The following is a 14105-nucleotide window of genomic DNA, read 5'->3' on the forward strand; positions in this document are numbered from 1 at the left end:
AAGGAGAGGTAAAGAGTGGGGCAGACCAGAGATTTTTTTAATCTTGTGTGTATATAACCAATTTAAAACCTAAAACATATATTAAAACTACAATAAAATCACAAACTATCTTAACAGGAAAGAGGGAGCTCAAAATGAAGTTTGAGCCCTTATCTTATACCATTTTTTTTTTGGGCGGTACGCGGGCCTCTCACTGCTGCGGCCTCTCCCGTTGTGGAGCACAGGCTCCGGACGCGCAGGCTCAGCGGCCATGGCTCACGGGCCCAGCCGCTCCGCGGCGTGTGGGATCCTGCCGGACCGGGGTACGAACCCGCATCCCCTGCATCGGCAGGCGGACTCTCAACCACCGCGCCACCAGGGAAGCCCCTTATACCATTTTAAAGTTAAGACACGTAAGATTCATACAGAACAACCAAATAAGTAACAAACTTTAGCAACTATAGAGAATAGTCTAAATCAAGACTTTAAAATTCAAAATGACTTATAAGCAATCTTTATAACTGTTTCAGCTTTAAAACTAACAAAAATGATACAAACCTGAAGACTGAAGTAGAAAAACATAAATATACTGAAAAGTGATTCCGGACAATGTAGACTTTAGCTAATAAGCCTAACATTTTCTGGCATCTACAGATAGAATAATTGAGAATTTTTAAATCATAGAGTAAAATAAAACAAACCTTAAAAAAAAATCCAGAAAAGACAAAATACATAATAACAATTCATTAACAAAATGCTCAAAGGTAAGAATGAATTATTACTAACGGAAACTGCAAGTTGACAATTCCGTACTGTATTTTATCATGTATAATCAACTGCAAGTATTACCTTTCATTTTTGAGTGTGTGTTAATCAACGGATCAGAACAAATCCTGCAGGGCCACCAAGGGCGTCTCTTGAATTTTGCCCAGATGAGATCTCCAACTTCATACTTCAGTGGCGTAGCCTTTTTCTTGGGCTGACACTTGAAACAGACAAAACATGGGGCATCAATAAAAATCAGAACCTTTTGAAACAACATATCATCTTTCCACTAGCCTTCTGAGAAAGCATTACCAATGAATACTAGATGAAAACACTCCAGCTTAACCACAATTACAAAATAAGTACAATTAAAAATTACTGTCTTAACTATTTATAACACAGCGCTTTATAAAGTCAGTAGTAGCTCTCAATTTACATTTGCTTTACATAAGTAAACTACCTACATTCTAGGAAAATAAATAAGCTATTTCAAATTTTTAAAGAGCTAAAAACTGAAATAATAGATAAACAGAATCATCCCAAGGAAAAGATATCTTTGCCCAAGTCCTTGGATCACAACACAACAGGGGTGGGGGGTAGGGGGTGGAAGAAATTTAACAATGTCAAGAGACTCTGATACCACTACATATGCCAACTTTATCTCAGTAAACTGGGGGAAGGGGAGACTGTGGTCCCTTCTGCAGGTGATACTCTACATCCTTCTCAAACACAGACATTCTTATTAATTAATTTACAATAATGGCCTACTGAAATAATCCTGAAAGCTACAGGCTAGATTCTGGCAATGTCAGCACAACTGACATATTTTTCCCAGGACATGCAAGAGAGGCTGCATCCAGAACAGTACACTGCCCAACTCCAAGGGATACCATTGAAGCACAACACAATATGAATCAAGCTCCCTGGACATATCCAATGCAGAGACCCTGGCTGCATCTTTTCTCCAAAAATAATACCTAATTAATCTGCAATCCAAATGCTTCCATCTCAGCTCTAAACCTATACCCATGCCTTTAACACCGCATCAACAGTACGGAGGTCTCCTGCCCTCTGAGAGGAAGATGGCTTTGTGTTTAGTAGGACTGAGCTCCCCCCGCAGCCATAAACCACACAAAGGAGTTCACATGTGCTGAGCTGTTTCTGGGTAGCTAAAAGCAGCACCTAAGGTACTTGGACAAAGGACAACCTACTCCATTTACTCCAAGGGGGCATACAAATATTATGATTTTCTATAAATGCTATGTCCTAAAAAAGGCTTGGTGAGTTCCTCCCTCAGACTCAGTCGTCCCTCCTTAATGCCTAAAACAGTACCCACCTAGTACATATTAAGTGTCCAATAAAGAATATGCTGCATGAATTGACTGAAATCATTCAAATAAAAATGATGAGTAATACCTGGGGCTCAAGGATATCAAAGTATTGGGCTCAATTCAATGATCTGTAAGTTACCATTCAACTTTAAGACTGTGCATTCAGAGAGAAGTAAATCTCACAGAATACCCTTATTGAAAATAGTGTCATTAGTTCTTCATGTATATAGAGTTACTCGGAAATGAGACAGAAACTACAACTTTTAAAACATTTTTTTTTGAAAAGCAAGCCCCAAGGGCCATTTTTGCCTGTTATCATTCTGTAAGTTGTCAGAAAAAAAAATTACTTCAGAGCTAGTTGGCTTTGAAACTTTAAAACCATGATACCAAGATGGAATAGAAAACTCTTTTCCATGCCCCTGTACTGAAAACTACAATTTAAGTAGGTTCCCATAAATTTCGGATATAATCTGATTTGTAATCATTTATTTGGCAATCATTGATAAATATGGACTTGCTTATTTATCTGAGTCCTAAACGACTTTAAATATACTACCATTTACTTGATGTCTGCTATATACCAGGCACTGTTCCTCCTTTAATCCTCTTAAGGTAGATACTATATTATTACTCCTATGTTACTATATGCCTATAGTCATATAGTTATGTAGTAGGTAGCAGAGACAGGATTCAAACCTGGGCAGTCCAACTCAGGATCCCAAACTCTCAACTACTATCCCAATAACAATAAAACCCCATGATTATTACATGCTTTATGACAAATTCAGCCATAATCAATCTATAACATGATACTGGTTCTGTCTTTGCCATATATTACTACTACAAAGTGACTGTAGTAGTAATATATCAGGAATATATCAGTGATCAGGAAGTAAAGCCATAAAACACAAGGCTTCAATAACAGATGGATAAGAAAGACCATGAGTGGTACTGCTTAAAGCCAGAAGCCAGAATCACACAAAGCAGTAATGAGCTGTCTTCTGACTCTATCACAAATTGTGTCACCTTAAACAAGTCAGTTAATTCAGCATCAGCACCCTAAGACATAATAAAACCAGGAAAGAAACACTTGCTCTACCACGAACCATGAAAATGAAAATAACTATTAATTCTACTCCCAATATCTTAACCCAAAGGAAATAATCCAAAAAAGTAAAAGAACTGTAAAAAGATATCTAAAGCAGTTATTTATGACAACAAAAAGTTAACATCCTAGACAACCTATGGAATGAGAGAAAATATTTGCAAACAATGTGACTCTATATTACAAAATATACAAACAGCTCCTACAACTCAATGACAAAAAACAAACAACCCAATCAAAAAATGGGCAGAAGATCTAAACAGACATTTCTCCAAAGACATACAGATGGCCAACAGGCACATGAAAAAATGCTGAACATCACTAATTATTAGAGAAATGCAAATCAAAACTACAATGACGTACCATCTCACACCAGTCAGAATGGCCATCATTAAAAAGTCTACAGGGACTTCCCTGGTGGCGCAATGGTTAACAATCCGCCTGCCAATGCAGGGGACAAGGGTTCGATCCCTGGTCCGGGAAGATCCCACATGCCGCAGAGCAACTAAGCCCGTGTGCCACAACTACTGAGCCTGCACTCTAGAACCCGCGACCCACAACCACTGAGCTCGCGTGCCACAACTACTGAAGCTCACATGCCTAGGGCCCATGCTCTGCACCTCCACAACAAGAATAGCCACCGCAACGAGAAGCCTGCGTACCACAAGGAAGAGCAGCCCCCGCTTGCCACAAGTAGAGAAAGCCCACACACAGCAATGAAGACCCAATGCAACCAAAAATAAATAAATAAAAATAAAAATTGGAAGAAAAAAGAATGGATCAGATTCTACATAAAAAATAATAATAATAATAATAATCCGCCTGCCAATGCAGGGGACACAGGTTCAAGCCCTGGTCCGGGAAGATCCCACATGCCGCGGAGCAACTAAGCCCATGTGCCACAACTACTGAGCCTGCGCTATAGAGCCCGGGAGCCACAACTACTAAAGCTCACGCACCTAGAGCATGTGCTCCACAACAAAGAGAAGCCACCACAATGAGAAGCCCATGCACTGCAACAAAGAGTAGCCACCACTCATTGCAACTAGAGAAAGCCTGCACGCAGCAACAAAGACCCAATGTAGCCATAAATAAATAAATAAATAAATAGTCTACAAATAATGAATGCTGGAGAGGTGTGGAGAAAAGGGAACAACCCTCCTACACTGTTGGTGGGAATGTAAATTGGTACAGCCACTATGGAAAACACAATGAAGGTTTCTCAAAAAACTGAAAATAGAGTTGCCATATGATCCAGCAATCCCACTCCTGGGCAAATATCCAGAAAAAACTCCAATTTCAAAAGATATATGCACCTCAGTGTTCACTGCAGCACTATTTACAATAGCCAAGACACGGAAGCAACCTAAATGTCCGTCGACAGATGAACGGATAAAGATGCGGTATACATATAAAATGGAATTCCATGCAGCCATAAAAAAGAATGAAGTAATGCCATTTGCAGCAACCTGGATGGACCTAGAGAAAGACAAATATCATATGATATCACTTATATGTGGAATCTAAAAAATGATACAAATGAACTTATTTACAAAACAGAAACAGACTCACAGACATAGAAAACAAACTTACAGTTACCAGAGGGGAAAGAGGGGGTGGATAAATTAGGAGTTTGTGATTAGCAGATACAAACTACTGTATATAACATAGATAAACAAGGTCATACTGTATAGCACAGGGAACTATATTCAATACCTTGTAATAAACTAAATTAGAAAAGAATCAGAAAAAGAATGTGTTTGTGTATAATTGTATCACTTCGCTGTACACCAGAAACACAACGTTGTAAATCACCTATACTTCAATTTTTTTAAAAAAGTTAACATCCAACAAGGGACCTGTTAAACAAATTATGCTGAAAACTCCATGAAATATGCAAAGTGCAGATGAAGTTAAGGAATACTGAAAATGTAATACACAGCCACACATATGATATACCAACTATTTAGAAACTATGCCAAAACTATGATTAAAAAAAGTCACTGAGAAACACAAATAAAAGTTTCATTAAATTAAAGGTATCATGGGTAAAGATTTTCATAAACCTGAGACATTAATTTCCTCCTTACTATTTAATTCATTTACCAGGATGACCAAATAAAACAATATATACAAACTTATTGGGGAAAAATGTCTATACAAATACATATTATTAATGAACAGCAACATCCATTTATATACTAATTTTTTAGTATATAAAAAATTAGAAACAGGCAAGAAGTCCAGACCAAAGTGAGGCTTCCAAACATGAAAATAGAGAAAATAACAAGGGAAAATTAAAGGTGGAAAAAAAAAAGGAATATGACTCTTCTCTTCAGAAGAGCTTAAAAATCTCACATGGGAAAGAAAGACTCCAAAATAACTCCTTGTAAAGCCCATAATTCAACTAAACACCTGCATACAAAGCTCAACAAGAAACACAAAGATGAATTCCTGTTTTAAGGCACTTGGAGAATATCAGGGAAGACTAGAGTGAACAAATGTCAATGTGAGCTTAGACTGGCTGGATAGGCGCATTTCAGAACAGCTTTCCCTAATATCTCTGTATGTCCAGTTGGATGAAACATATTGGTGCTAATTCCCTGGTCAGGGAACTAAGATCCTGTATGTCTGCGGGGCGTAGCCAAAAACCAAATTTTAAAAAAATACAAAATTTAAAAAAAAATGTTACACTAGAAAATGTTTAACACCAAAGAAGGCAGTAACAAAGGATTAGAGGAACAAAAATACAAGACATAAAAAACAAAGAGGAAAATGACAGATATCAATCCTACCTTATCACTATTTACATAAAATGTATATGGATTTAAAATTCAAAGGCAGAAATTGACAGAAGAGCTTAAAAAATATTATACAACTACACCGTCTAGAAGACACACTTCAGATCAAATTCAAAAAAGGGACTGAAAGAGGATGAAAAAGAAATAACATGCCAACAGTAACACACGGAAGGAAGTAACAAAAGTGGGGACATAAGTACTGATCCTATAGAAATAAAAAGGATTATGAGAGCAGTAGCAACAGTTGTACACCAACAAATAGGATAACTCGGATGAAACAGATGAAGTCCTAAAAACACAAAACCTACCAAGACTAAATGACATAGAAACAGAATATGTGAATAGACCTATAACTAGTAAGGAGACTGAATCAGTTGTGAGTAATCAAAAAATCTCCCCACAAAGAAAAGCCCTGTAGGGACTTCCCTGGCGGTCCAGTGGTTAAGGTTCTGCACTTCTAATGCAGGGGGCACGGGTTAAATCCCTGGTCTGGAAACTATGGTCCCGCATACCGTGAGGCGTGGCAAAAAAAAAAAAAAAAAGCCCTGGACCCAGTGGCTTCCCTGGTAAATTGTACCAAACATTTAAAGAACTAACACCACTCCTTCTCAAACTTTTCGAAAAAAACTAAAGAGGAATAAACTCTAACTTACTGTTTGAGGACAGCATTACTGATACCAAAGTCAGACAAAGAAAAAGCTACAGACCAATATCCTTTTTTATAAGTTATTTTTATTTATTTATTTATTTTTGGCTATGCTGGGTCTTCATTGCTGCGCGCAGGCTTTCTCTAGTTGCAGTGAGTGGGGGCTACTGCTCGTTGCAGTGCGCAGGCTTCTCATTGCGGTGGCCTTTGCTGCAGAGCACAGGCTCCAGGCATTCAGGCTTCAGTAGTTGCAGCTTGCGGGCTCCGGAGTGCAGGCTCAGTAGTTGAGGCACACTGGCTTAGCTGTTCCGCGGCATGTGGGATCTTCCCAGACCAGGGCTTGAGCCCATGTCCCCTGCACTGGCAGGCAGATTCTTAACCACTGAGCCACCAAGGAAGTCCTAGACCAATATCCTTTATAAAGACTGATGCAAAAATCCTCAACAAAATTCAGCAAAACAAGTTGAACATCATATTAAAAAACCATAATATAAATATCAATCATTGTTCTGAACAGCTGAAACTAATATAATGCTATTATGTCATTATATCTCAATTAATAAAAAACAACCAAAACAAAACAAAACACCATGACCAAGTGGGATTTATTACTGTAACACAGGACTGTTCAACATATGAAAATAGATAAATTTAATACACCACATTCACAGAATGAAGGATAAAAATCACATGATCATCACCACTGATGCAGAAAAGGCATTTAATAAAATTCAATGCTCATTCATGATAAAAAAAAATACTCAACAAACTAGGATTAGAAGAAAACTACCTGGGACTTCTCTGGTGGCGCAGTGGTTAAGAATCTGCCTGCCAATGCAGGGGACACGGGTTTGAGCCCCGGTCCAGGAAGATCCCATGTGCCTCGGAGCAATTAAGCCCGTGTGCCACAACTACTGAGCCTGCGCTCTAGAGCCCGCGAGCCGCAACTACTGAGCCCGCCTGCCCCAACTACTGATACCTGCGTGCCTGGAGCCCATGCTCCGCAACGAGAAGCCTGTGCAGCACAACAAAGAGTAGCAGCCGCTCGCCGCAGCTAGAGAAAACCCGTGCACAGCAACGAAGACCCAATGCAGCCAAAAATAAATAAATAAATATTTTAAAAAAGGAAAAAAGAAGAAGAAAACAACCTAAACATAATAAAAGCCATATATGAAAAATCCAGAGAGCATACTGCTGAATGGTGAAAGACTGAAAGTTTTCCCTCTAAGATCAGGAACACAGCAAGGACGCCAGCTTTCTCCACTTCTATTCAACATAATACTGGATGTTCTAGCCAGAGCAACTACACAAGAAATAAGAGGCAACAAAATTGGAAAGGAAAAAGTAAAAATATCTCTATTCACAGGTCTTATATGTAGAAAATCCTAAAAATTACACACACACACACACACACACACACACAAAAACCTTATAGAACTAATGTATGAATTCAGCAAAGTATGAAGATACAAAGTCAACACACAAAAATCAGTTGAATTTCTATAAATCAATAATGAAGACTCGGGCTTCCCTGGCGGCGCAGTGGTTAAGAATCCACCTGTCAATGCAGGGTACACGGGTTTGAGCCCTGGTCCAGAAGACCCCACATGCCGCGGAGCGACTATGCCTGTGCATTACAACAACTGAGCCTGCACTCTAGAGCCCGCGAGCCACAACTACAGAAGCCCACACGCCTAGAGCCCGTGTTCTGCAACGAGAAGCCACTGCAATGAGAAGCCCGTGCACCGCAACGAAGAGTAGCCCCCACTCGCCGCAACAAGAGAAAGCCCACACCCAGCAACAAAGACCCAACTCAGCCAATAATTAATTAATTAATTAATAAAAAAAAAAGAAAGTCAATGTGACCTACAAAATAGGAAGAAATAAAGTCAAAAAAATGATTCAGGGAGAGGAAGACATGTCTTTTTTTTTTTTTTAATAGTAATCTTTTATTTACTTATTTATTTATATTTTTATTTTTGGCTGTGTTGGGTCTTCATTTCTGTGCGAGGGCTTTCTCTAGTTGCGGCAAGCGGGGGCCACTCTTCATCGCGGTGCGCGGGCCTCTTCACTATCGCAGCCTCTCTGGTTGTGGAGCACAGGCTCCAGACACGCAGGCTCAGTAGTTGTGGCTCACGGGCCTAGTTGCTGCGTGGCATGTGGGATCTTCCCAGACCAGGGCTCGAACCCATGTCCCCTGCATTAGCAGGCAGATTCTCAACCACTGCGCCAGGGAAGCCCAAGACATATCCTATTATGCCCTTTTACTGTGAGTGAGATAGAAGTCTTTGAAGGGCTGATATTTTAAAAGGATCACTCTGACTGCCATGGTAAAAACAGCCTTAGGGTGCTAGGGTGAAAAGCAGAGCGACCACTCCAGATGAGATGTAATAGTTATGTGAACCTAGCTGGGATTGGGGGAGGGGGGGCACGAAGCAGGAAGAGCCAGTGAAATTTGCTGATGGATTGGATGTGTATGCTATAGAAACAGAGAAATCAAGGATCATTCCTTTATAACTTAAATACTGCAATGATGGAGTTCCCATTTATTAAAATAGAGAAGACTACAGGAAAAGCAGGTTTGGGGAAGTACATCCGGAATCTGGTTTTGAACAAGTATAACACTCCAATTTCACAACCTAATGAAAAAGTCAAGAAAGCCAATGTATATATGATTCTGGAGTTCTGAAGATCCAGACTAGAGAGAACTTTGCGGAGTCTTGATGACAAAAGATCATCAAGAAAGTGAGTACAGGGACTTCCCTGGTGGCGCAGTGGTTAAGAATCCACCTGCCAGTGCAGGGGACACAGGTTCGATCCCTGGTCTGTGAAGATCCCACATGCCGTGGAGCAACTAAGCCCGTGCACCACAACTACTCAGCCCGCGCTCCACAACTACTGAAGCCTGTGTGCCTAGAGCCCGTGCTCCAGAACAAGGGAAGCCACTGCAACGAGAAGCCTGTGCGCTGCAACAAAGAGGAGCCCCGGCTCGCCACAACTAGAGAAAGCCTGTGCACAGCAATAAAGACCTAACGCAGCCAAAAATATAAATTAATTAATTAATTTTTTTTTAAGTGAGTATAGTAGAGAAAGGTGCCTGCGAACTAAGTCCTGAGGGGTAGAAACAGGTAAGGATTCTTTTTAAGCTCTGCTAGAATTGCTTGGCCAACATATTCCCCAAAACTCCCTGGCTTGGGAACGGGCACTAAATTTGGGACAAGGATAGCATATCAGAATTTAGTCACAGAGTATTATATTTCAAAGCTATAGTTCTTAAAAAAAAAAAAAAAGCTATAGTTCTCTAAGCAACTTTCAGATTACCAGTTAATCTCCCACATATCCAGATTTTGGAAAGGGGGCACACTTTGGCTATTCAAAACAAATATTCTGGTACAATGGACGTGTCTCTTTCTCCAACATTTATCCGTCATGGTGTCATGAACTGCTGTTAGTCTATTCAGAAACTGGGTACGCTAACAAATTTGGTTTCATGAAAGCTATGGAGTTAACCCTAGGTTCTAGGGAAGGGTCACAGACCAACCTTCCTCTCTGCCTCCCTTGGCTCTGCCTTCAACCTTTCTAAGCACAAGTGAAAATGGAACCCACTTTTAATGTTTTATTACTGTGTGTTAGAAACATCCCCAGCCATTTTCGTTTTATTTTTTTTAATTTTTGTTTGTTTGTTTGTTTTTATTTTTGGCTGTGTTGGGTCTTCGTTGCTGTGCGCGGGCTTTCTCTAGTTGTGGTGAGCCCGGGCTACTCTTCGTTGCAGTGCACGGGCTTCTCATTGTTGTGGCTTCTCCTGTTGCGGAGCACAGGCTCTAGGCACACAGGCTTCAGTAGTTGTGGCACGTGGGCTCAGTAGTTGTGACTTGCAGGCTCTTGAACACAGGCTCAGTAGTTATGGTACACAGGCTTAGTTGCTCCGCGGCATGTGGGACCTTCCCGGGCCAGGGCTTGAACCCGTGTCCCTTGCATTGGCAGGCAGATTCTTAACCACTGCACCACCAGGGAAGCCCCCCCAGCTATTTTCAATTATTTTCGATGGAAGCATTCATAGTCATGTGTGAGTGCTCAAAATCATTCTAGGGTCCCCAGCCCTCTTCAAAGATAGTTTTAAAAAAAAAACACACAAAATAACTCTCCAACCCAGTCTCACAACAGTATTTCATTCAAGTCAGAATTGAAGAGGGTTAAAAGTGCATCTCAACCACATCACACACTGAGTAACTGCTAAGTAAAATTACTAAGTATAGTGATCTAGCCAGCTACATTTGGTTACAATAAAACTCAGGCACTCTGCTGAACACTTAATACTGAATTATCTCTGATGTCCCAGTAGCTTCTAAGAATAAAGTAGGAGTGTGTTTTTCTCCATATCATGCATGCAAAAACTGAGGCAGAAATTAAGTCATTTGCCCAGGTTCACAAAACTAGTACTAAAATATCAATGCAGGGATTCAAATCTGACTCCAATAAAAATGCTTTTAGGGCTTCCCTGGTGGCGCAGTGGTTGAGAATCTGCCTGCCAATGCACGGGACACGGGTTCAAGCCCTGGTCTGGGAAGATCCCACGTGCCACGGAGCAACTAGGCCCGTGAGCCACAACTACTGAGCCTGCGCATCTGGAGCCTGTGCTCCACAACAAGAGAGGCCGCGATAGTGAGAGGCCCACGCACCGCGATGAAGAGTGGACCCCACTTGCTGCAACTAGAGAAAGCCCTCGCACAGAAACGGAGACCCAACACAGCCAAAAATAAAATAAATAAATAAAACTTAAAATTAAAAAAAAAATGCTTTTAACATTGCACCAGTCTATTCCCAGAAGATAAACCAGAATTTTCTTTACACAGGATTCTACACTTTACATATGAATTTCCAAAATATTTAAATATAACTCACATCCCCCCAAATATCTTGGAAATCCAATATTCCCCTATCAAGAACAACTAACTTAAGAGAATTCCCCGGCGGTCCAGTGGTTAGGACTCGGGGTTGTCACTGCCAGGGCCCGGGTTCAATCCCTAGTCGGGGAACTAGTAAGATTCCACAAGCTGCACAGCGGGGCCAAGAAAAAAAACACACACACACACATTAACTAACTTTAAAAAGTCTATTCACACAAGCAAAGTCACTGTAGCTGTTCTGCAGCTGTCAACACATTTTCTGGTTTGCCAAGAGCCTTTTCTTCAGCCACGGAGGGCAGTGACTAAAATCTCAGAAACAAGCAACTATACTTGAATTTAAAAAAAAGAAAAGAAAAAATACCTCAGAAATGATTTGAGAGAACATGGCATACTTTAGAAAAACTGTACTTTAAATGTAACTTAATCTCTTCACTTTTTAAATGATGGAAGAAACGAAAATAATCTAGATGTTGGACACAGACTTGGCTAATTACAGAACACCTATACATTTGAATGCTATACAGAAATTTTATACATATATACTAAGGGAAAAGGCATGTAATACAATGATCTCAAATCTTACAGAGATACATTTTCATACACAAACATACACAAAAAATGTCTGGAAGGATAGAGGTCAGAATGATAAATGGATCTGTGGATACTGTCAAGTGATTTTTGGCTTATCCACATTTTCTAATTTTTGTACACTGAACATGTATTATGTGCATAGTTTTTTTAAAATGAGATAAAACTCACATATCACAAAACCACCTTTTTAACCACTTTAAAGTATCCAATTTCATGGTTTTTAGTATATCTTGCATACTATTTTAAAGTAAATTTTAACACACATTTCCTTTGAAGGGAAAAATAAAAATGTATAGAAATGCAGCAAGACAGAATTTCCTACCACAGTGAGAAAAGTGCACCAAAGAAATAAGCTTTTTTTTTTTTTTTTTTTTTGCGGTACACGGGCCTCTCACTGTTGTAGCCTCTCCCGTTGCGGAGCACAGGCTCTGGACGCGCAGGCTCAGCGGCCATGGCTCACAGGTCCAGCTGCTCCGCGGCATGTGGGATCTTCCCAGACCGGGGCACAAATCCGTGTCCCCTGCATCGGCAGGCGGACTCTCAACCACTGCGCCACCAGGGAAGCCCAAGAAATAAGCATTATAATCCTCTGAACTGCCTGCCTTGATAAATATCTGAAAGTGCTTTTGTCTCTGTGCCTCATTTGTATCATCTGTAAAATGGGGACAATTAATAATGCCTACTTCACAGGGCTACCGGAGGTATTGAATAAGCTAATATGTAAACATTATTTTATTTATTTATTTTTGGCTGCGTTGCGTCTTCGTTGTTGCGCGTGGGCTTTCTCTAGTTGCGGCGAGCAGGGGCCATTCCTCACTGTGCCGCAAGAGGAGTGGCTTCTGCTGTGGCTTCTGTTGCTGCGAAGCACAGGCTCTAGGCGCACGGGCTTCAGCAGTTGTTGCACACGGGCTTAGTTGCTCCGCGGCATGTGGGATCCTCCCCGACCAGGGCTCGAACCCATGTCCCCTGCATTGGCAGGCAGACTCTCAACCGCTGTGCCACCAGGGAAGCCTCCTATGTAAACATTATTAATATGTTAAGTACCAGTAGCTGGTAATGTGTTAGCACTATAGGTGTTAACTTACATTACTTCAAAACCCTGATATCAGAAACTTGTTCTTCCTCCTCTATTCAAACCTGATTCTACCCTAAGTTGCAACATTTAAGGGCTCTATTTATTTTTTATGTTAATTAGTATAAAGGTATCATTTTAAGAGCACAGTGTAATGGTTAAAAACCTAGGCTCTCTGAAATCATACTTCATAAAGTTATAAAGCGCCTAACACATAGTTACAACTCAAAAAGCAGCTGCTGTAACATTATTCACTGTATTTCTTTGAAAAGGTACATTTAAACTACTTTAAGGATTAATATGGCAGTATAGGCACTTAACCTCCATTTAACACTATGTTTACAAAAATATTTCAATTTCCAAATAACTGACCTAAAAATATTTAAGTAGTAACACAATTCCAATGCTGTTACATGATCTATATGGTATTATAACATTAAAAATGAACGTCCTCTCTGAGGGATAAACTATTCCCAAACAGAATATGAAAGACAGAGGGACCAAATGACTTGTCTAAGACTATGAGATAAAGCAGGGTAAGAAGATAAATATCTGGGCTTCCCTGGTGGCGCAGTGGTTGAGTCTGCCTGCCGATGCAGGGGACGTGGGTTTGTGCCCCGGTCCGGGAAGATCCCACATGCCGCGGAGCGGCTGGGCCCGTGAGCCATGGCTGCTGAGCCTGCGCGTCCGGAGCCTGTGCTCCGCAACAGGAGAGGCCATAGCAGTGAGAGGCCCGTGTACCGCAAAAAAAAAAAGAAGATAAATATCTATACTATTCTGTGCATTTGTAATTCACTAAGTCTTTAAAGTCTTAATCCCTTATATACATTACATTTGCTTACAATTAAATGAGGAATTATACACACTGCCAGAATAGAGAAATGCATGGGCTTAATTTCTGCTATGCT

The 14105-nt window shown here is 40.5% G+C and overlaps 1 protein-coding gene across 7 annotated transcripts in view; it reads right to left on the reverse strand.

Annotated features, from left to right (window-relative positions):
• Nucleotides 1-14105, reverse strand: part of NSD1 (nuclear receptor binding SET domain protein 1) — a 137019-nt gene that overhangs the window by 86483 nt on the left and 36431 nt on the right. For all 7 annotated transcript variants that reach the window (XM_060008300.2, XM_060008299.2, XM_060008296.2 and 4 more), the window contains one exon: nucleotides 829-964. In XM_060008300.2, the coding sequence (XP_059864283.1) occupies nucleotides 829-964 (136 nt within the window). The remainder of the gene's footprint in view (nucleotides 1-828; nucleotides 965-14105) is intronic.

This window comes from Delphinus delphis, chromosome 3, assembly GCF_949987515.2.
Source record: "Delphinus delphis chromosome 3, mDelDel1.2, whole genome shotgun sequence".
NCBI lineage: Eukaryota > Metazoa > Chordata > Mammalia > Artiodactyla > Delphinidae > Delphinus > Delphinus delphis.